The following is a 25147-nucleotide window of genomic DNA, read 5'->3' on the forward strand; positions in this document are numbered from 1 at the left end:
GCACGCGTGAAACAATAACAACAACAACGGCACAAGTACCACCCCCCCAAAACTTGCAAACGTACGCACTTCACGCTATGCGCACACAAACAACACTCCCCCACAAGTATTTTTTTTTTACACAATACTTACTCCTCTTCATCCCCGATGGGACATAAGGCTACAATGAGCCATCTCTCATATTCTTAGGTTTTTTCGGTAAAGTCACGTAGGTAAAACAAAATAATTAATAAAATTAATAAAAGTTAAATTTAAAATAAAATAAAAAATCACGATAGCTGTATCACTTGATACAGATATCACTTGATACAGATATCGTGCTGTGACGGTTCCACCTGAAGACGGAAGCTTGTGTTGCCTCCGAAACGTCGTGATTTTTATTTTATTTACCTTTTATTAATTGTATTAATTTAATTTTTTTACCTACGTGACTTTACCGAAAAAACCTAAGAATATGAATCCTTGCAGTCACGAAAGCTTCAAATCTCGAGCCATCTCTCTTTCTCACCATATTTTCATGTCCTTTGGCTCCGTGCTGTGCCTCTCACCATCGCGGCTTCGTCTCGCCAGGCTCTATTGGTGACGGTGTTTCGTCGGGTGGTTTTTGGCCTCCTCGATTTTCTTTTGCCCGGGGGGGAGGGGGGCTCCATCTCAGAGGAATTGTAGGGATGCGGTTACCGTTCCATTCTATAGAAATGGCCTGGCCATCGCAGTCTTCGTTGTTCGATCTCCGTCGCGATGTTCCTCGCTTCGGTTACTCGCGGATAATTCACGTTTGGAAATTTTGTTTGGCCAAAATATACCGCAGATATTTCTGAGGCATCCATTGAGGAAGGGTCCTCTCGACCTTTGAACACAAGCTGTACCCTTGACTTACACAGCCGTTCTCGTCAATATAGAACGTACACAATAATGTTAATGAGAAGCAGATATTGTAGCCCACGACTTTACCAAAAGCGACGACCTTCCCCCAAAGATGGGGGAATAGAAGATCATCTCCTCGATTGCTGACCCCAGCAGAATGTTTTTAAATCCAATCAACAAACATATTTCATATCTGTCAACCCCCTTATCAGTGCCTATCTTATCACAGACCAATTCAGACCTTTTTGGTCACCCTGTGCCCTTATAAATCTCAACTTTCATCCTACCAAGTCCCATCATAAGGGAGAAACACAAACAAATAGACAAACACATTTTTGCCCGTATTGAAACGGCTGTACGCCGTATGGAACTGAAATCTCAATTTCTTTGAACAAGAATACGGGGAAACCGTATGGGTTGATATTTGTATCCATTCATTCACCAGCTGATTTATCAAATTAAAATAAGCAGACAATCAGGCTCTTCTCTCCTCATAATTCATCTCTACAACAGCAGCCGCCATTCGCCGCCAAGTGCCGGTGACGTCCCCACGGCACCTGTGCCAGGCTATGTGCACTTTAAGGACACGTGAAGTGTCGAACGCCCGCTGGCAGGAGGTTTACGGGTCAGACCCAGGTGCCCATGGGTTGACTGACTGAGATGACTGGCAGATGCACCACCTGTGCCCCATAATGTGCCAAATTCCTGTGTTTTAGCCACTCGGCGCTCCGCTAGTTGTTGTGAGCATCACTCCTCGACATACACGCGAAACAAACTTTTTTAACCAATAATATCGCTCCCCCCACCCCACTCTTGGGAGTGGTTTTTTCAGCTGCATCGGTTTAAGACTGGCACAAACCTCTGGGCTGGTTTCGACATTTAACTTTATTACATCAGCGATCAGGATTGTCCTGCCAGGTGTGGATAGGCAAGGACGTTCTCTGTTAGACATGGATCCTAGTTCGACAATACGTTATACTGGTAGTAACCACCTGGTTCCACCAGCCCACAGGGGATTATTGTGTCCGTCCGTCCGTCGTGCATCCAAAAATGGGAGGGGTAGGGCTGGGTGGAGAGGGCAGGGAGGGGAGGGTGTGGAGGGGCTGGGTGGGAGGGGTGGGGCTGGGTGGGGAGGGGCTGGTCACCCCGTGGTGCCCTTATAAAACTCAACGTTAAACCTACTCACGCCGGCTTGTGCCCGCCCTCACAGTCGGGCATATTTGCGGAATACACCACGCCGCCGTTGACCCTGGCCATTTACCGAGCAACCCAACGTTCCTACCAGCTCCCTCTGCAGGAATGTGTTATAAAACAACACAAAACCACGACGGACATTTTCTCAACCACATCCTTTGATTTGCGCAGACCTTTAGAATTACTCCATCCAGGGTTATTCAAACTCCAGTCCTCTCCGCGTTACAAATCTACTCCCCATTCAATTTAACTGGTTCCATTCTAGATTTGAAGCTTTCGTGACTGCAAGGATTCATACTCTTAGGGGTTTTTTCGGTAAAGTCACGTAGGTAAAAATAAATAAAAATAATAGAAAAAAATAATAGAAATAAAATAATAAATCACGACGTTTCGGAGGCAACACAAGTCTCCGTCATTAGGTGGGATCGTCACAGATAAATTTACTGTAAATGTAGCTGTGACGGTCCTACCTGATGACGGAGACTTGTGTTGCCTTGTGTTGACTTGTGTTGTCTCCGAAACGTCGTGATTTATTATTTTATTTCTATTATTATTTCTATCATTTATTTATACCGACGTGACTTTACCGGAAAAAACCCCAAGAGTATAACTGGTTCCACGCTGCACGCGCCCGATAATTGTTAAACACGCCCCATGTAACGCACTAATAATTCAATTAACGCCGCTTTATAATAGAGCCTATTCAACTAAAATTGAGCGTGTAGCACGTGACGCAGGCAGCGTCAGTTGCTCAGCGCGCCACGTGGGACGTGTTGAGCAATCATCGGGCGCGTGCAGCGCGGAACGAGTTGGTGTGTATTTGAATTGGAGCAGTAAATCGCGAGGATTGGGGTTCAGGGAAACCCCGCCTTAATCCTTCCGTTGACGAAATGTAATACGACGCCTGCTTTCTCGCGTTTTGGTGTTTAGATTTAGGGGTTAAACAGTTTGCAAACGACATGCTTCCATCTCAAGGGATGATCCGGGTGAAAGATTTAAAAGGAAAAGGTATTAGGGTTACGGGTTTAAGTAAAAGTAGTGCCTTAGACCCGCTTCTCTTACCGCTGCATCTCCGGCAACAGTCTCCCCCCCCCCCCACCCCTAAGCGGCGCTTATCCTAAAGCATTTAAAACATACCTTGTGAACTCTATTCAGTCTTTCACCATCATCACAGTGACGACAGTGGAGCAATGGCACGATACCGAAGATACCGTCGGTCAAGAACAGCGCGCGGGGGAGTCGTCGTGGGAGATTTTTTTGTTTTCGTAATTTTATTTGGAAACGTTAAAATGTGTACGAGCACACAGTCGGGAGGGGGGGGGGCATAAATTATTGGCAAAGAACAACAGCCATGCCTTGGTGTGCACACGCACAATAAACGAACGCATTGACAGAAACAGAGGGGTTCAGAACAGAGAAATCCAAACTCAAACCTTCCCCCCCCCCCTCAAATAGTTATAAAAAACCTTAAAACGTAACTCTTATAAATTATTGTACAATTTAACTTCACGCCGACGTTCTGCACGGATTAACGTCGCCATTACAACGTTTCGCGTAACATAATCACGTAACTGTGATTATACACAAGCCTTGTTGCACAATAAAGGGGGGTAACGAAAAAGTACATGTTAATGCAATAAAAAAAAAATGATCGCCAGGGGAATCGTTCGGTTACTTTTTGATTACTCGCGCAATCTCAAAAAAGGTCACGGTTTCAATCGGTGTGTAAAGTGTCCACAATCATTACAGTATTTTGATAAATCACGTCTTGCGCTTACTGTAATACCACAAGGTGTGCGAACGTTGACGTCGTGCAGGGAACTGTGTCTGCTAAGGTGCTGGTTAATAAACACAAATTAATCGCAAAAAAAAAACTGAAGCAGAAAACGGCGTCAAGATACTGTGCAAATTAGCCACGTACACAGGACATCCATTACCGGCGAGACAAAGTAGCGTGATGGTTTATTCCAGTGTTGCTTTGACTTTCATTTCACGGACAAACAAAACTCATAACTTCCCTCCTCCCACCACCACCACCTAAAATTCCTGGGGCTTTAAATAAAAAAAAATGCACTTCCATTAACTTTCAGCGACTTTTTTTTCAATTGTTTACACGCAATAGCTTCTTTCACTCGATGTGCTGGGGAACATTTGTCTAAGTAAACATTGCACAGGAGCCAAAATGCTCTACAAAATCAGGCTGCTGAATGCATAGAGCTTCAAAAGCAAGAAGCACGTTTGTAAGACTAGAAGAAACGTTTTAAAATGGGGTGGGTGGAAATAAAACACAGATGTCACATTAAAGTTCGTGGGCATTTCATACCGTTCCCAAGTGTAAATTTTGCCTTTAAAGGCTAACGTTTTACAACAAAAAAAAGATAAACTGGCACAACGCAAACTCTATATCTGTAATCAAAAGGAGTTAAGCTAATTATACATACGCTTTCTTTAAGTTTAATATCTGCACCAACGTTCTCGTAAATCAAAAATGGGACGATTCCGAAATAAAGAGATCACACCGACGCACCAAAGCGCGCAAGACGAGAAGGAAACCTTGCGTTAAACCTTTACGATTCATAAACACAAGTTAGCAACGCTTATCATAATAAAGTGTACGTTTAACTTTTGCACATGCATTCGATTGACTCCAAAAATCCACCCAATAAAGCGCCTACACGTCGAGGCCTGGGTTTGATTATGCTCCATTTAAAAATCTGGACATACAGTACTCTTTAAAAACAAATGTTTCTCGAGCACTTGACATGTCCTTCCCGTTAAAACGTAACTGTCAAGAAAAAAACAGCGGGGTTACGTAGACAGCCAGGACAACACGGAGAGAGATATGTATTCAGAAAGAAGACCAGTGCCACTGTAACATTTATTTATCTCTAAGAAAAAAATATGCATCTCATTTTGAAAACCTGCAATATGCAAAATAACACATGCCCTCAATGGCAAACTCTAAATGTGGAACATTTAATGGACGGACTTAAAATTGGCAGATCAGAGCGCTTTCAATCTCGCCCCTCCCCCACAAATTAAATCGTTTCTGTGTGTCGCTTTGGTGTCATCCCTTGTCAAGAAAAAAAGCCTTCAAACATGCATCATGTACACCAAGTAACACTAAAAGTATGTTTTTTTAATGCCATAAAACGTACTAACTACCCTGTTCTAGTTTGCAAAATATGCTGAAGAAATCAACGTGGGCAATCAGCCAATTAAGTTGAGCCTCAGCGTGATGGTGACACTTAATGTATGAAGAACAATACGAGATTGGCGCGCGACACCTTACTGAACTGCTGCGTAACAGAAACCTAGTATTGTTTACAAGTTGACACATTTTAAAATGCATTTAAAATGTATTTTACTGTAAAACAAAACGTTACTGTGTTCATGTGTCCACAAATGGTAACTGACAAGTTTGATGCTTCGGGCTGTCATTTGGCCGCTATAATAACAAAAACATTCGGTACACGAGCAGGCAAACACAATCACGTGACATCAGAGGTGGCTTCATTTTTTAAATAACAAGAGGGCCCATAAATGAAAAGATATGCAATCATATATTCGTAAAAAAACAGCATAACAGTATTGATATGGTAATGCCAAAGCTTTCTCAAAACGTATCCAACATATAATTGCATGTTCCCTCAGGTGGTGAATGTCTGCGTGCTTTAGTAAGCCTGGCAGCAAACCATTGGTTAACCAGTGAGGTCTACAGGAACACCAGTACAGATATTTAATTGGAATTCACCGACACTGGACTTTTCAACACCTAATATTTTCTCCTCCCAAGGAAACTTGCCGCCAAAGTAAAACCGACTTAGACTAGCACGTGAAGACCCTTGGTGCTGCAGAAGGTGTATTTTATATTGGCTAACAGATTGATCTTGTTTCAAAAAGCTTCATTTCACGATTCTCCAGCAAGAAAAAAATAAATGCGTTCGATGCACGCTATTGCGATATTTCAAATCCAAGTGGTATCTTCTTATCATTTCTTCAAAGCGTTTCTAGTTTCAGCACTTAACCGTAAAGTGGGTCCCCCCCCCCCGCCAACTACCCATGTAAATTGCAACGTTACAATCGATTTACTCAGCAGCCAGGGGAACATTCACTGTGGCATACCACGTCGCAGCGTTTGGCAAAAAACAGCAACGGACCTGGAGTCCCGATCGTCCCCATTGCTCTCGCGACCCTTGTGCGCACGAATAACGGTCGGCAGAAAATTACGCCGCATTTATGAAGCAAGTTTTCGTGAAATTTGTATAGCGAATATGCGCCGTGTTTACTGCGGTTAAAGTGTGATGTACGGTGATTTTAATGATTTCACTCTTATATTTCATAAATATCGATATTTCGGTAAAGTTTCCCGTTAACATGGTTCACAATAAAAAATAAATCTGCTTCAATGACAACAAACTGCGAGGTTAAGTTCTCCATTCTTTGGATAGGGTGAGAGACACGCACGGACCGAAAATAAGCTAAACCAGGCCACAATTCACGTATCCAGGCAGGGGACAGCCCAGTTGAATATCATTCACGAATGCTTCGAGGTGCCATCGCCCACGAAGCTCTCAAAAGACTGGAAGCAAACGACCACTCTGTCGTGTCTGCAAGCACAGCATCGAAGGGCCGAGGCCCATGCATTTACAAACAATATCTGACTGAAATAGCCGCTCTGGTCTCCAACCGTAAATTGTTTCTGTACGAATCCACATCGGCACATCGGGGGGGGAGGGGGGGGTTACTGTTTAATAGTGTTTGCCACAAGCCCCATATGTAAAAGCAAGGATTTCTCATTTGAGCTATACATGTCACACACATGTCACACACATGGAATGCTTATTGCAGAATATCACTTCCCCACCCAACGATCCCCCCCCCCCAACCCCTTACGCCACTGCCCTCCCCCCTTCAAATAAAAACCCGCCACCGTTCTTGACAAAAATCTCAACAGAAAACAACAAAAAAGTTGTGACCGATTTACAGAAATCACGCAAAGAAGCGACACGCGTCCACGTGTGTGAAACAATAAACACCTGTGCAGGTTCAACTATCACAGTGGCCCGCATGTCAAACATTATTTAGACATTTTTTCAATGCACTTAAGCACTTTACCACCCATCCAAATGTCATCTAATACAGTATTCCACTGCCAGAAATGTATTATCAGCCCAAGGTGGCAACGTGTTGCGGCAAAAACGGCGCAGACTCTGGCAGGACGAAAGCAGTTCAAAGCAAACTCCACGTAACTTCATCTGTGCACAGAGGGAACTGCAGGTGAGAGGGTTAAGGGGGAGGCTGGCATTTCCTGCCATTTATCATCTTATCCACGAGGCTTCACGTGTCCAAGCGTCCTTCCCCCCCAGTCTGCGCAGTGTCTCTTTTAAAGCGTTCGACAGGATTATAGGGTCTGTTATCCGACGCAGACGGGGGAATCAAAGCTTCCACAGGTCCTGTCGTGACCCCGGCTGATCCAGTGTCTGTTTAGTACTTATTCAGCCGGCCGTAGCAGGTGTAGCAGACTTGCACCGTCTCCTTTTGGGCATCTGGAGCTGTTAAGATAAAGAAAAGATTTCACGTGCACGCGGAGATATGCACACGGACACATTGAACAAACGTGTTATATCAACGACAGTACTCTTAAATAAATCGACACTTACTCCGGCACAATTTAATTGCTGGTGCAAGAGATGTGTTTTAATTACGAATCGGCACATTAAATATGTTATTTTATTCCACAGCCAACAGTATTGTTATTGTGTTATTGCTTGTAAAGGAACAGTTAATCACGAGTCATGCTCAAGAGCCACAATCCTCCATGGTAGCTTTTAATGTATTGTTTATTAAATGAAGAAAAAAAAATACTTCTGTATATTTTTCATACGCTACTCAAATTGTCAATGACCTCAGTTTCGCCGATCACTTTAGTTGAAGAGATTTGTGCGCCCCAATACCAGATAACCAAAATAAACCAAAGCTTACGTTCATAATGGCCAGCAGGTGCATTAAGGCGATTTGGCAAAAACAGAAAAATCATCCCATAAAGTCCGAATGCAACAAATGTTGAAGACATTAAAGGGATATTTAATGGGTGCCTAAAACACTGGGTTCCTTGAGATGGTGAGGGATAGGCGACAGGGGGAATTATGAGCTGCATTACAATATCCAGAACATGCGTACAAGTTTTTGTCTGAAATGCTGATGTTGGTGCCAATCTAAACAAAGCTGACATGCTCCAGTGAATCGGCCATTGGAAGGTATTCAGCAGAAAGCGCGGTCTCAAGGGCATCATTATATCGCCTTCTGCGCATTGAGTTCTGCTCCTTAATCTCCACGGTATATTCATTTACACTCGCAGTGTACTTCCAACAGCACACATTCGGCCATGCGAAGTTCGACAGCTACAACGCTTCAACGTCACAGCAATGACGGCCTATCAAACGCCGTACTCGACATGCAAGCGTGCGTGCGTATATTCAAAAGGACTCTCCAAAAGCTACGTTGTGGGCAGTCCAACAAAATCCAATGTTGTACTGTACTCCGCTTCACACCTTCACCAAACAGCACCGACAAATAACACCCCCCCCCCCCCGACTCACGCACGCAGAGACGCTCTCTCTCTCTCATCCGGCAGTGCATTGACAAGTAGGTGCGTACGTAACATCGAAACACGATGGTGAAACCGCATTGCTCGTCTTGCTATCAACAAGCTAAGTAACTACGACGTACAACTGTGAGTCACAACTGTTGGCGACAGCATCACCACAAGGTCACGCAGAGCCATTGGTTATCCAAAACGGCACAGCTGTTCTACATCTTCTGCGGCAGCTTCGATAAGCGTGCGAAGCGCGGTGCCACCAATGAAACCTACTCGGATCTCACAATGCCGATCAAGCTCAGAAAAAACCCGAGTCCGCTTTATTCAGCCACCACCTTATGCCCAGTCCCCAACGAAGCGTGGAAAATGCAAGCCGGGGGGCATGCTTAAACGCCACGGCACGCAATTCCACAATTCGCTCATTCATTAGCAATGATACGTACTCAAAAGATTAAAATCGCACATTTGGAGAGATTCAGAATGTGATTTAATGAATGGCGCTGCTACAAATTACGCCGCGGGAATAATAAACACGGACGGCGGTGTGTGCGGCCCACACAATTGTTTCAATATGACAAAGTTCAAACAAACTTTCTGCTGAAGTTGTAATAAGCATAGCCACAGCAAAATTTATAGTTGCAGAACAGACGAGCGCTTACAGGGAAAGGCAATTGAACACAAGAGCAAAGCAGTGGCCTAAGTGATGCCACATAAAGTATTTTATTTGGAGGAAATATTTTCCAATTATAACGCTCTTTTGAACAATTCACATGCAAAGGAGGCACATTATTAAACAAAAACGGCCGACTGTTAAATGCATTCTCCAGATTTCCAGATGCCCCCGGAAAGTAAGACTCATCCCCCACAAAATTGTGCCCGATGCCAATAAAGTTCTACAGATCTGGTCACTCGCAAACCCTACCAGATTATAGGATGCGCAGCACCCCTCTGTACCCCCCCCCCCCGCCCCCAGTGAGAAAAAAGTGCATTGATCTGCACGATACAGGACTCGTTGAAGATTGAGTCGACCTAGAGGAGGCTCAGGACACATCCCAGGGTATGTCAATGGCATGTTGCCGTAGCACAGCGCACTAAGCACGATCACACCAGTGTGCCCTCCCCATTCCCTCCCACCACACACGCAGACATATGCCGAATGCACAGATGCGCTGAATGCCAAATTAATTGGCGTAATTTGATTTAAAAATAAATGTAGTTCCTGGCAGCGCATCTGGCATTGTGTTTTTCTCATTATTCAAAGCCTCGTGTTTCGACGAGGCTAGAGAGTTAAACAAACTACCCAGGAACCCTCGCAACATTACTGCAGGCCACCCTTCACCTCGCAAAGATAATATTAACTGTTATTGTTATTCATAACAATTAACTTAATCTATTCATTTTAACACTGTCATTTTTACAGAGTTGGTTGCTTTGCTCCTGAGATGACAAAACTCGTTTGAATATCTTCATTGATTCAGTTACTCCCCTCACGAGAACAGACAGGTTTATTACTCATGATCATCATCAGCCATGACCAATCTACTGCTGGATAAAGGCTTCCCCCCACCCCAAACGATCTCCATCTCTCACCATCCTGCGATGTAGCAATCAATCTACTATCTGCACCTTAGCTGATATTGTCGCTTCGTCTGCACAGTTGGACAACCTCTTGGGTGCGTTCCCTCCTTTGGCTGCCACACCATCGTTAATCTTGCCCATTGGCCATCATTCTTAGAAGTCCTGCCCAAGGCCACTTTACTTTATGAACTGTCAATAAGAGGTATCTGACGTACATACCCGATACTCTGACCAGTCACACCCAAACATACAGACACTAGACACCTAGGCAGGCGCTATAATAATACTTTCATGCAATTGCTAAGAGAGGACATGACTGACCACAAACAGACAAAGTTGCGTGTCATCATAAGATATAGGAAGCAACATTTTAAATCTGCACAGAAAAAAATTACAATCTTTGGGATGACCAAAATATGCAAAGTCTGAGAGAACAGCCACATCAGCTTTTGTCTTTTCACACAGAAAATGGATGGCACTTGAATCGTAATCACAGTACTTTTATATAAACAACAACAACATAAGACTGGTGAGCTAAATTGGGACTTGCCAACGAATTCTAAACGACAGAAGTACGTTCACGACACTGTACGGTGGTGCGTTGTTACCCTGCACAGTGGACGGAGTTTACGCTCGGCGTTATGGATCGGTTTTGGTTGCAGTGTTGCGTTTCACCGAGTTTTAGCGGTAATCGTGGCTCAATTTTGCATTTGTGATATTTGTTTCCAAATTTATTTGAGCATTGCCAAGGACTTTTTTTTTTACTGCTCGTTTCACTAAAAATAGCTTCGGCTCAGCGTACATTGAAAATCTGATTTCCATATGTGTGTGGGAGTAATGTCGTGGTTTGCTCCCTGCGCTACGAAACGAGAAATCCCGAGTTTGATTCCTGGCCACTGCCAACATCGCTGGCAAATATCAGAATCGGTCCTAGGCCTCCCCCTAGGTCAGCTCTGTCTCATACGACTACCTGGTGTGGTGTCTTCACATCAGAACTGGGGAGACTAACGGTGGGCCAAGGCAGAGTGATAGCCACACCGTCGCTTCGCACGAGTCGGGCCTTGAAAACGAACTTCTTAGCTCAACGGGCTTTTCTCGGAAAATAAACTTCTGAACTTGGGAAGCGTGCCGAGCCAACCTTCGTATGGTGACCATCAACAGCACTTACCCCAAAAAGTCCATAAAGTCTAAACGGAGGAGGGGTGAAGCGTGTCGTTGTGTGCGGCGGTGATTGGATGGCGAAACACCCACCTGTAGCCCCCATCGCCGATTTTGTCACGCGATAGTTGAGGCAGCGCGTGCAGAAGCCATTCCCACAGTTACTGCAGCTCCGCTGCAAACCACAAAGTGGGAAGCGTTGTCCAAAAAACAACGCAACGCCAAACGCTCAACAAAGTGCCACGACCGTCACGTCACAACAATGCATTTCATAAGAAGCGGACATCAAAACATTATGACAGCGTAACGCTTATTAATTCACATCATCTTTCGTCTCTAGAGGCTTGTTTGGTGTGCTTAACATATTCCAAAATACATTCTTACGCGTTACGAAGAGTTATAATAAAAATGAAGGTATTATCAGCCCGTGTGAACTATGGCCTATGACCAAAGCACCCTGAAGGGATATCTTCTTGTCAGTTCTCGGAAGCTATGCAGGATTGAGCCTGGACAACGCTAGGATGCTCAAGCATGTGCTTTGGGCTGTCACGACGGTTACATTGTGGACAGCAACAGCAACGCAGAAAAAAAACTCTTTGTTGTACTGTACTATGGCCCACCATATCTATGCTCCCCACTTTCAACAACTCACACTGACCAGTGTGGTAAAGCATAGGGAGGCCCTTATCCATGAACTTGCATGTCCTATTTGTACTCGGTTCTTGTATGCCATAGCACGTCTTCATGGAAAAAACAAAAAAAATATCAAGTGTCCCGAAGATTGGTTCAATTTAGTTTTCAAAAAAGTTAAACGCAATTTTGTTTTCAGAAAATTGGCAGAGCACGCGCGCCGACGTTTAATACTCACCCGTTTCTTTAGCACTGAGAAATTGTTACTGCACGAAGTACACGTTCCTGCAACAGAGCAAGAGTTTACACAATTAGAATTGTGACTTACAGCAATAAAATCCAATTGCAGCGGTAATGCGAACAGCTCGCATTCGGAAGTTGTGCGTTCATATCTCAGTCGGGGGGGATGGGGTTCAACCCTGCTCCTTCATCCCTCTCCAGGGTAGATAAAATAGGTACCGCGTTGTGGAGCATGTGGAATTTCAATCAGCGCTCACTCAAGTGAGAAACCACTTCGGCTATCGACTTTCTTTCACACTGAGTGACGGAATATATTTCAAATAGACGAACCCACGAATCAACACGGTGCTATTAATATACTGCGCCTTGCGTATTGCTTTATTCCCCAGGTATCCCAAGTAAAATCAACATGTCTCCGTGGAATCTCACCTGGTTTAAATTGGATTAAGAAAAACAAACCACTAAATATTTAATTTAAAAGTATACCATGACTTATTTTTTCGTAACTATCAAAGTGGTTATTTAAAACTATTCAAGCATATAAAAATGGAAACCTGCAGACTCTATAAATAAAGGAAACTTTAAAAAACGCATGCCCCCCCCCCTTTCCACATGTTAACGTTTGTCTTAACATCCTATTCTCAATAAGGCCTACATACAACACACTCTGCGCTCCGAATGCTTCAAATATTAATTAACGTGACTGGACGGCATAGCCGCCACTAAGCACAAGTCTGCACGAACCATCTGGCCAATTTAGCCAAAAACAAAAAACCCAAGCAATATTATTCCATTTATATTTTGTTTCCGATGCATAATTTTATATGAGGGTCGAAAAAGAAAGTCGCAAATGTTAATAGCGGAGCAACAAAAGTCTGACTCGGGGTTACAATTATATTTAATAAAGACATCCTGGCCGGCTCGTTTGAATGCCTGTTAGTTTAAGAGTGCTGCCAAATTCATTTCGTGAAGCAACGGTGCTCCGGCACACAGAGGTTACACAGCCCAAAGCCAGATCTTTTCCTAATGCAAGCGGATGCAGCATTAGCATCCGCGAACGACTCTGGGATTAACTATCAAATGGGAATTGCATTTCCCTCTACCAAGGCGACACAACACTTGGGAAACTATGCACTGGTATGTGTTGCCTTTTGCACATTTTTGAATATGGCATTTGCTCACAGAATAAAATTTTGATGGCCATGTACCTTTTTTCGTTCAAAACTATTTTCTTTCCGTAATCTAATCAGTAAGTCTAAAGCTGGTCCCAGTAGCTGCAAGTACTTGCTCTGCGTTTTCGTCAAGGAGCATAAACCATCATCATGCAACATACGGTCATTCTCGAAGCGGCTTTTGGCAAACTATCGAAAAAAAAGACAGACACTGCATCGCGGGCTTTCAAATGCGCTTCTGCGAATGTCTGGAACGCTCTTCCTTCCGATATTAGAAAGTCACTGGAGCTATGCACTTTTAAATCTAGATTGAAAACGAACTGCAGCTAGTTTGTTGTCCTTCCCCCGCACCTCCGTTTAGCACGGTTGACTATGTATGGTGCGAAAGAAGTTCAACATAGGTCAATACAAGAGAAGGCATCGTAGCATTATTTAATATCGGCACAGTGACTTAACTCGGCTCTGGCCCACATAAACATATTAAACTCTCAATATTTCCACCACATTCAGCGTGGCATTATGTTATTACGAGATAATTTCACCTTTGACGATCAATGATCGTCGCATTTTCTAAAATCATCTGGACTTTTTCTGCATCTAACTGCCGTGTAATTTATTTCACACTCACACACAGTAGTGAAACGTTGTGACCTGCATTTTGCAACAGCACGTCATTTCTAAAACATTTGTGCAAGTAAATGTCTAACAGTTTTTCCTCACCACATCATAACTCTATGCAATAAGTGTAATTTAGTAATTAATGTGGGACCAGTTATTACTTGAAGGCAACGGTTGGCGAACGAGCAGCCGGCGGGCCGGATTTCAAATCACGTGGCCCCTGTGGCCACTTGAGGCCTTAATGCTTCAAAACAGCCCATACAACAATATTTATCCGTCGCTACAGACATCTCGGCCACAGGAATATTTTCGACCTGGCACCGTCGAGTTTATAAATTTACTGCCGCGATTCCGTCACTGCAAGAGCCTCCTTTGCGCTCGGTCGACGAGCACGTTAACTTTTAATGTTCTTTTTTATTACACTTAATGCGTGCCCGCCAAATGCATTGAACACTTTCCCATGCCGAGACATCTGCAAGTTGCAGGGTAGGTGTCCCGTTCACCGCTGAATCTTGGAACAAGCAAGCGGTTAGCGTTAATTTTATTCAGAGAGGCGTAGCGCTGCTGTTTTAAAATATTTTTTACTGTGCTCACCGCAGAGAACTGTAGCGACACGACCGCACTTGACGATGGCTGGCGTCAAACTGCCACGCGCGCTCCCGCATGGACTTTGACTTCCGATTCCAAGTGCAATCGATACAATTCTATTTGAAATCGTACGCTTACGTCATCGGAATGGAATCGCAAGAAAAACTGATGACGTACACATACATCATCAGAACGGGAAAGGGTAAAAAGCCTATTCCTCCCTCATTAAGGAAAAAGGTTTCCCACCTGTAGTGTATATCCATATGCACAATGTGTTTATACGTACTGCTGTATATACACTAGGTGATTTATTTTTGAACACCCCACTGATTTCTCGCAACCAGATTACTTTCTTGGCTGTAGACAATTTACACCAGCTGCATTGGACAAGGTGTACCAGGAGAATTGCTACATTATTTAATAAGTGTATGGGGAGAGTGATGGAAGACTGCAGAGGCTTTAAAATAAAATGTAGGTTTTGCGATTGTTGTAGTCAGCTGGTAACTTCTCACTGCTGAGCAAATGCCCTCCCCTCCCCCAGTTTCTTCCATTCACTCCTCTCCCTGGTTACTCCGATCAAGCAGTGGACTCCAAACTCTGTGATGTTGTCTCTCTGTCATCTCTTCTCCCCTCGTCTTCCTCCGCTTCCTTTGGCTTCTCTCAGTATCCACCCTTCCTCTCAGTCACACCACCAATTAGCACGGTTGGCTACGTACGGTGCGAAAGACGTTCAACATACAAACATACACCCTATAGTCAATATTGCCTCTAATCTCACGTCAGCCGCTCTCATGGTATGTCCTGTTTAGTTCCACTCGATTTCCTTTGCGTTATCAGCAGCATCGGTGATCTCAGTTCTTTTCCTTATTTCGTCATTCCGTAACCTATCTGCTCGACGTATTCCGAACATCCAAAGTTCTTTGGCCAACTTATAGCTCGTCTTTGTTTTTTTTTCCGTAACTCGTTTTCTCTATCATTTCTCCCCACTATGTTCACGGGGTACCTATATAAATGCATCACGCTATGTATATATATGTGGCGACCACAATGAGCCGCCAGCCAATTCATTTCTCAACTGTTAAGGTTTTCTGCCCCTCTTGGCAGAGGGGGGCTCCAGTGAGGAGGCGGCTGCTGCTAGCGAGCTGTGGGTCAGGGTGCTAACAACAGGAAAACACCTCCAGGGACTCGACTTGCTGCGGGATTCCCATTTCCTCCCGCTAATATTAATGACTAGCGTCTGTTTGCTTGAGGTGGTCCTGTCTGTAAAAAAACGGGGGTAGAGGAGGGGGTGGGGTTTGTGCTTCATAGAAAGGCATTTATTTTTTCTCCAGTTATTAATATCCTCTCCACATGCTACAGACATCACAGTGGCAAATCCGTATGGCCACGCCGACTTGTAACAGGATCGCACTCAAGGTGGGGAACCGGTCTCTTTTCTTGTTCTTCCCTAACCTCGGCAGTGTTATTCGTATTATAATTACTGCAGTGTTCATTGATGGGGGGGGGGGAGCTGGGTGGCCCGAGATGTAATGCAACTACTTCTGCATTCAAAGTGGGCCTCATCGGCAAACCTCCGCCCCGCATTTCAAAGTAGCGGAGTTGACACAACATGTCCCGCTCCGTCCGCTCTATTCGCCATTTCCAGACTGATTTCGTATTCCCCGCCGAGCGACTCGCGCCGAGTCGGTGTGCGCACGGCAAAAGCGAGCGGACAATTTCCTGGTAGGTTTTTATTTTCGGAAACAAAGGGCAAAAATTATTATAACATCTTGGCCCGCTTCTAAATGGCGTCCCCCCACATGCCAACTCTGGTATGATTGTATGTTTTTAATATATTTCGAGAAATGTTTTACGAGCCTTGTACACGTGCAGCTCTCTTTGCCAATTCAACGCGTGAGGAGGGCCTCCCCCTCACGCGCTGTGGGTCATCGGAGTCACGTGGCAAAACTTCACCATGGTGGTTGGTGAACGTGGGTGGCAATAGACGATGAAGCATAGTACAGTACAATTTATTTTGCTGCACTGCCCTCTGCTGACAACGCAGACCCACGGGTCTACAACAGCTGTTTGATGCCTGGTGGTCAATAACCCAAGCACTATATCCAGGCTCAAGCTTACGAGATCAACAGACATGACAAATACCGTACGTTAAATTATTACTATAATATAAAAACCTATCCAAATATAAAATATCAGAATTCCAACCCAGTGTTTTTTTAATCACAAATCGTAAAACAAAAACTGTCTTCACTCTTTCACAATTGTTCGAATGAGACTTCTGGAGTTACTTCACCCTTAATTGTCATAATTATTTTACTGTATATGCTGTATAATAGAATACAACTGCACATAAAAGAGGTCAATTAAGACTGCACTTTTTCAGAACTCCAAAAGGAACATCATCTTCAGTACACCCAGTGTCAAATGCCAAAAGAGAATTCCCATTAAATCACAACTATCTGGCAGGTGTTGACTAAATGAATTTGATCTCGTCTCATCGGTCGGTATCCACCATTTCACGAAGAAGAAGAAAATAATAAACCGATGCCGTTTTCTCGTCTAAAACAAGTTGACGCCGGAGCACATTTCCAACGTGCCCCAAAATGCATAACTTTGGAGGAAAGCCGCATCGCAATAAAACTTCGCAGACCGTCCGGGGGACTGACACTCAACGATGCGTGTAATGGGCCTTGCTGGCCGCTGTCCCGGAACAGACGAAAGTCAGATGCAAAGTTTTGCCGTACTTCCCCCAGCTCGTCAGCTGCAGTGTCTGCCGATTAATCAACGTTGCCGGAGGAGGCCGCGGCACTAAAGGGACGAAAAAAAATAGCAGAAAAAATTCCTCCCCAAGTGCAAGGCTGTCAATGTGCACACCCTATGTGAGTGAGCGGGGGGGGGGGTAAAACTGGAGTGCCGGATTTAGGTGACCTGAGGGGGGGGGTTAGGGGGGCCAGGGGGCTGGGGTGGTGGTGGGTGGGGGGGGCGGGACAACTTTGGTTACAGCGAAAACACTCCGAATCTGTCGCACAACGCTGCAAAGTCACGTCATGCCGTTGTGGAATTCAATTAAAGCAACAACAAAAACCTCGAAATCCTGTTACGTTCTTATATCGGTGTACAGCGCCACCGATGACCTGAGCGTCCGCAGAGGTGAGAAGCGAAATAATTTCCTTGGGGTTGGGGCATGAATATAGTTATATTTTTGGTTCTTTCGGTAAAGTCACGTAGAAGGGAAATAATTAAATATAAAACAATTAAATGTTATTGTTTAATATTTTCTTTTTTTTATTATTTCCCTTCTACGTGACTTTACCGAAAGAACCAAGAATATGAATCCCCGCAGTAACGAAAGCTTTAAATCAAAATGAAGATAGTTATTTACTTATTTGTGTCACTCGCGCCACAGAAGCACAAGGGAGGGGGGGGAGGAACACAGGCAATCTGTCTTTTTTGTTTTTTAGTCGCATGTGGTGGTGCGAGCCGAGTCCCCAAAGTTTGGCAAAAGTTCAAATCGCCACGTGTTGCTATTGTCCAGACACCTTCAGAGCCACAATATTAATGAGGAGCCCACGAGCAATGTATGTGTGATTTGTCTCCAGTCTTTCTTTTGAATCATCCCCCTGCCAACATACACACAATGTTTAAATGTAAGTATACATGCAAATATATACTAAAAGTCTTTGTGTTTATTGTAATGCAGGTCTGAGCATGTGGGAACAATTGACTCTTTTGCAACGGGATAAACGCTTTAGGAAGTTTTAGAAGAACATGCATTTTTAAAGCCTATAATCAGCATTAATTTAGTTTAGTAAGGAAAATACTTTTTTTTTGTTTTAAGTTGCAAGATGTAAATATAACGCACGCACACAAATATATACAATAGATTTTGCTGCAACGTCAGCCTTAAAAATCACTCGCATGCGCTGTGACATGAACTGCTGTTAAATTATAGTTTTAACAGGGTGGTATTAAATGCTGTACATACTTTAAATAAAAAAACAACAATCTGACTGGCATATGTCCCAGATAGGGCCAATGACCCCACACAACGGCTGGACTTGCCATGTTTGCCTTTACAGAGTCTGGCAAGGCAGCAATAAATCACATTCCCAGCACGCTGTCGGGAAAGGCTGCAACACACGCGGACAAATCGCTCCCTCTACGCACGACTGTCAGTGTGGCTCCGCGGGGAATACACCCCCATTATTAGCGCAAAGATCTCACTGCCCAGCGTACACGAACGAGGTGGGAAATAATGCAATGCAGCTTTCTCCCTCTCTCTCTCTCCATGTCACACATTAAAGCTCGAACATTACCAGCGTTCGTCTCGCAGTGTCCTGGTTGGAACTTGAGCGGCCCAGCTTAACGACGACCGATCAACTACGATGCCACGGCCATAAGTCGGTACGATAATACCAACATGGTGGGGGGAGGGGGAAGGTAGTGGAAAATCAGCGTTACAGCTACCGTAGGCTCTTTCCTGCTGCTTACCTTCACATTTTTTGTACAAATGTTATCCAATTTCCACTGTGAAATATCTGGTGCCAAAATGACTTTACGCCGAGAGGTTATGAAGGTTACGTGTAAAGGAAGAAAGGAAGGGGGGGGGTCCTAAAAAAATACATTCTTTGCGTCAGGCAACCCCCAAGACGGATTTGCGGTTATCACACCCAGGATTAGCGGAAACAAAGCGATCTGTCCTTGACAGGCACCCGATGACAGACCTTGTAAAGAGAATTACTCCTTGCAGGGTTTTAGAGTTTTTTTCGTTGTTGCACTTACCTCATTGCAAGGCAATATCAACTCTTCCCAAAGGTCACAGCACAACAGCTGGCCCCCAGCGGGTCAGATATCGACGCTGATGAAAAATGTTGACTTACATTGTTACTGCTGGCAGAGACAGGCTATGGGGGAGGGATACAAGTAGGATTTTGCTACCTGTTTTATTACACAGCCTATCCTGAAAGTGGGCCCTTGATAGTTATTTTAGTTTGACGTGTTGTATTCAACTACAAAGATATTATGAAACCTTATACACATCTATATGATCCTTGCATATTTTTTTATATGAACGTTTCTCCATTCCGACATCATAACTTGTTTTTAGAAGGGGCCAGATTTTAATCTTCCTACGTCCGAATAAAGAAAGTTTGGTGTGGGAAGGCCCTCATCCAGAAAGACAAAATGGCTGTACTTACTGAACATGTTTCAGTGTGTTACTTATACGTCGCTCGACCAATTCCAATTCTAACGAGCAACTGCACAATGGAAATCACTTAGCCTAATTAGTCTAATGAGACTTGGAATGTGGGCTTGAGTCAGCTGTTTAGACTCAGCGCTTTAGAAACAAGAAGGCTTGGAATTAATCTACAAGAGGGATGACTGAACTTCAGCTCTGTTGAGCAATGACAAAGCATACATTTCCCCAAGCCTTAACCAGAGACAATGCACAGTTATTTAGCAAAACGAACCATCTTATCCAGTTGTGTCTTGAGCGATGGTTGTAACCCTGTGGCTTACAATTTGTTTACAATATTCGCAATGACTTGTCTGCACTAACTGTCCTTCTTCCGGTGACACTTTGCTTAAAAATGTAATCGCACTTAGGCTTGTAATGCACCGGTGTATCTTTGTCCAATACCAGACAAATACGGTGACTGATCACCAGGAACGTATTTCAGACACACAGCATACACAACTGTGTTCGGTATGTTAATAGGGTAACAACTGGTTCAAGTAACAAGAGGCCTCCGAGATGAAACTGGGTGGCTCATGTCAACTGAAGATTGAATAACAGCACTTGGTAAAAATTACAAACGGCAAGCACCCAAAAGAGATTCCCCCACCCCTCATAAAGGAGGTTAACAACTCGGGTGAGTAATTATTAACAGTTAAAGCATCTGATTAATTGCTGAAATAAAATAAAATGTAAGTCCATCAATTTGTCAGAACTGCTGTCCCGCTGGTCAAGGCTGCAACGCATTCAGCGACACATGAGACCCCCCCCCCACCCAAGGACACTGAAACTATGCGTTTGTATATTCACACCTGGACATGACCTAATATTTCTTACATTTCATTCACCATAAACCTGATGTTGCAGTAACCGCTCAATTTTCATCCATTGATCGTGTTATTTAGGTTTAAGCACTTTTACGGCCTTCGCTTTAACACCAACACATTCACTGCTTTTTTTCACCCACTCACTCCCCGGTGCCGAGAGAGGAGCGGGCGAAGTGAGTGTGTTGCCGATAGAGCCCTCAAAGAGAAAAGTGAAGATACACTTTGTTATTTAAAACTTCCATACGCTGTGCTCAGACACGTAACTCTCGGTTAGAGGAATGCCCTGACACCGTGAAAAAAATAAAGAAAAACACCCCACTTAGAAATTCACCAAGTAGGAGGATTTGACCAGGTGAGATTTTACTGTCCTGGAAAATATAATCCAGAGCTAAGGGGGTTATCACTCTTGCTCTTATCTCAGGAGTACTATGAGATATTTTAATGCTTAAGGAGACAAGACATGGGTTTAATGTCTCACCTGGTTAAACAAAACACCTCCTACAGCAGCGTCCCACATACCCATACTGTAAATCACAGAGACAAGTATTCTCCCTCCTGCAAAAACCACCTGCGGTCAGAGCGTGCAGGCATCCTCCCACGGACAGCCAGATCCGTCTCTATCTACTAGACTTCACGTGCTCTTCGGGGCTCCAGTGACCAAAGCCCTCTGTCGAAACCCTCAGTGAACCTCTTCTTCTCAACTGCAGGTGCCCCTTCCTCTCAGCCGACGCCCCTTTAGCCTGCAATATACCGTGTTAAATTAAAATGAAGAAGCCAACCGTAGAGAATCTTTCGTATCAAGAAATCCCTCCCCGTACAGCCATAAGTAATGTCACCGTAACTGCATGGCTTGATACTCAAAAACCTGAAACCCAGTCTCCCAGAGTCTTATAATCCCAAATAATATCATAGAACCCCAGGTGCAATGCAATTTTCCATACATCCTGCTATAGCGATGTGCACCGTGAGCTGAACGAATTCCTTTTATCCTCAGATCTGGAATTTTTGCCAATTTAAATGAAGTCTCGTACTGAAAATGCATGCGATGCTCACCGCTGGTGTTGGTGGGGTAGTGCCTGCGCTTCAGTTCGGCAAGCTTGGAGGCCACCTTGTAGCGAATGGGCTCAGGAATTCTGGCAGGGGGCCCTCCGTTGTCCAGTGGCACCATGTCCTGGTCGCCAGAACTCGAGTGACTGTCTTCGTCGCCCTGCCCACGAGATGACGCACGCCGTCACACGCCGTCACACGCCGTCACACGCCGTCACACGCCGTCACACGCTGTCACATTGGCTACCTGGGCACACTCAAGGCCAGTGGCGCAAGCATTGGTTTGTGAGCCATTTTGAAAGACACTTCTTTATATTTTATTTACGTTGTTTTCACAAATGTGCTCGCAGCAGTGTGAAGGACCCGAGTTGGATTCCTCATTACGGTGCCTTTATGTGGAGTGTGTACGTTCTCCCCCTGTTATGCATGGGTTTCCTCCATGTAATTGGGTGGTTTCAGATGCGCTCCCGTGGCCGTCTGGAACGCTCTTCCTTCCGATATTAGAAAGCTACTGGAGCTATATACCCTTAAATCTAGATGGAAACTTATTTATTTAGAACTGCGTTTTGTGTTTCATTTATTGTCCTTCCCCCCACACCTCCAATCAGCACGGTTGGCTACGTACGGTGCAAAAGAAGTTCAACATACGTACAACATATATGGCAAAATATACCAATTCAGGACCCTCCTGAAATCGAGTCATCAGACTCAGTGTGGCTTTTCTGGGTAAATAATTAATCAATTTTTTTCCCAGATATATATAAAGAAAGCTACATAGTTTTAGCATTTTTTTTTCTATCACATCTACAAGCACTTAACGTGGGTAGGTTTTATAAATAACTGCTGTTCACCTAAGTGTGCATAGGGCTATTTCAAGTTGGACTTATGTGGTTCAACACAAATGGGAAAACGCATGGGTAATTAGTCATACAAAGGGAACCTATGGAGCTAAAGGGACTTTTAAAAAAACACCCCAAAACACCGTGTAAATACAGGGTAAATGTAAAATGACAAGCCAAATTAGAGGGAATATTTAGCATCAAGAAATCCCTACCCCTACAGCCATAAATACTGCCGCTATCTTCTCATCTATTGCCATGTAAAGTAAGTAAGCATACTAGATTTTTTTTTTTAACAACTGCTGTTTACCTAAGTGCATGGGGCTATTTTTCAAAATAATGAGCGGTCCTTCTACATGTGACTCTTTTTCTGCATAACCACTTCTCTACGCTTTCAAAGAACTTCCCCAAATAAGCCCGGTCTCGTGACAGATTGATTTTGTTTTTGCCCATATATTTTGTAGCAAACACACATTTATAAGGGGGTAATTTTGTCAAATTTGAGAATCCTCGTTATGTTTATGCACCGTCTAATGACATTTTGCCATGAGTGCATTTGATTTCTGTTTGTCACAATTCTTAACGAGTGATTTATCGTTTTTGGGACTCCCTCTGGCTTATTTCCTTATCAAATGTGCAGATTTTAAAGGAGCTCTAGAGATACGAAAGCACAGTAATACAATTCCCAACTAAAAAGATTGTTTCAAAGTCACAGAATATAATTTTCATGACATTATAACAGTTTTACCATCATCTCTTGCCATAACATGTCTACTCCAATGAGCTCAGGTCACTGAAGGAGGTGAAATAACAGTTGAGACATTTATGGAAAATTTCACCATCAGGTGTTAAAGTGACAACCACATTCAATTAGGATCACCTGATTGATAAAAACTGAGAGCTTTTAAAAACTGGCAAAACATTCAATCTGCCAAGTCAAATAACCTATAATTAAAACTGATTAATTTTATAACAGTGTACCTTTTTGTGAATGACTTAAATAAAATTATAGTTCAGCCCTTTGTCAATCCACTGCTGGATCAAGGTCAACTGCCTACTGTGTCAGTCATAGGAATTGTTTAACCATACTTCACCACGATGGTCAAGTCAAGTTTATTTCGCCAGGTGGGAACTCAAGAGACAAGGATAATCTCTTCTTGGTTCTTTCGGTAAAGTCACGTAGAAGGGAAGTAATAAAATAATAAAAATAAAACATAATAAAATCATTCTCACGACGTTTCGGCCACAACGCAAGCAGCCGTCCTCAGGTGAAGACCAGGTCTGTCGAGGCGACAGCGTCGCTTCACCTGAGGACGGCTGCTTGCGTTGTGGCCGAAACATCGTGATAATTATTTTATTATGTTTTATTTTTATTATTTTATTACTTCCCTTCTACGTGACTTTACCGAAAGAACCAAGAAGATGAATCCCTGCAGTCACGAAAGCTTTAAATCGAAATTTAAGGATAATCTCATTTGCAAGGGTTACTTGGTTAATGTGGGTTGGTGAAGTTGGGAGCCAAAGACTGGTTCTGATATCACGAGCCATTGATGTTAACCGTGACTGGGAATCGAACTCAGGTCGCCGGGTTCATAGTGCAGTGCAAACCCCTATCTTTAATTGTACAGGAATAAAATAATGAACAAAAAATAAACTATTAAACAGCATTCATCAACAAGACATCCCCTTTCGATTTAAAGCTTTCGTGACTGCAGGGATTCATCTTCTTGGTTCTTTCGGTAAAGTCACGTAGACTCTGTCTTCTCGACAGACCTGTTCTTCACCTGAGGACGGCTGCTTGCGTTGTGGCCGAAACGTCGTGAGAATTATTTTATTATGTTTTATTTTTATTATTTTATTACTTCCCTTCTATGTGACTTTACCGAAAGAACCGAGAAGAAGACATCCCCTATACAATGTTCTCAATGACAGAAGCCACTAACAAATTACGAAAAAAATCAATTCATAACATAAATAGAATAACTTATTAAATAAATATCTTAGTTAACGTGTGTTTTTTTAGAGTAATGCACTGATGAAAGAGGTAACTGGCGGTGTGGGAATAGTGAGTGGGAAATGCAGAGAGGGGAGCAGGCTGGGAAGTTCAGTCGCATTTTTCCACAGGAAGGCAACACAGCTGCTGAATCAGCAGCCGTGAAACCAGACTTTCTCCCCGTCCACCACCTTTCACACAGCTCCGAGGTTTTTTTATTTATAATTTTTTTTTAGATTTTTTGCCGTCAGGAGCACAGCTTCTGTGCCGAGTTAACCAAAGCAAAGTTCACTCGAACCTATGACCAAGTAACCGTAAATGCACCCGGCTTCATGAGATGTCTGGTGGCAAGCAGGGTCGAGCCCAGTTGGTGTTTAGTTGGGTAAACCATCCCCAGGTGTTGTGAGATGGCCAAGGGATGGCACCGGTGATTCTCACCCCGTTGTATGCGTGGTGGAGTTCATCTGGGTATTTTTCGGTGAACTCACGTAGGTAAAAATAATAATTAAATTAAATAATAATGAAAATAATATTTTTTTACCTACGTGACTTTACCGAAAAA

At 43.7% G+C, this 25147-nt stretch overlaps 1 protein-coding gene across 3 annotated transcripts in view; it reads right to left on the reverse strand.

Annotated features, from left to right (window-relative positions):
* Window positions 1–3310: 3310 nt before the first annotated feature.
* The window catches only part of ZFYVE27 (zinc finger FYVE-type containing 27), a 55080-nt gene continuing 33243 nt past the window's right edge, over window positions 3311–25147 (reverse strand). Inside the window, exons 8-11 of one of the 3 annotated variants that reach the window (XM_078593172.1) lie at window positions 21760–21913; window positions 12264–12310; window positions 11489–11570; window positions 3311–7613 (exon numbers count right to left, since the gene is read on the reverse strand). In XM_078593172.1, coding sequence (XP_078449298.1) covers window positions 7546–7613; window positions 11489–11570; window positions 12264–12310; window positions 21760–21913 — 351 coding nt within the window. In that variant the 3' untranslated portion in view covers window positions 3311–7545. The other 2 variants (XM_078593173.1, XM_078593174.1) reach the window with 2 other exon arrangements.

Source organism: Lampetra planeri, chromosome 4, assembly GCF_965212315.1.
Source record: "Lampetra planeri chromosome 4, kcLamPlan1.2.h2, whole genome shotgun sequence".
NCBI lineage: Eukaryota > Metazoa > Chordata > Hyperoartia > Petromyzontiformes > Petromyzontidae > Lampetra > Lampetra planeri.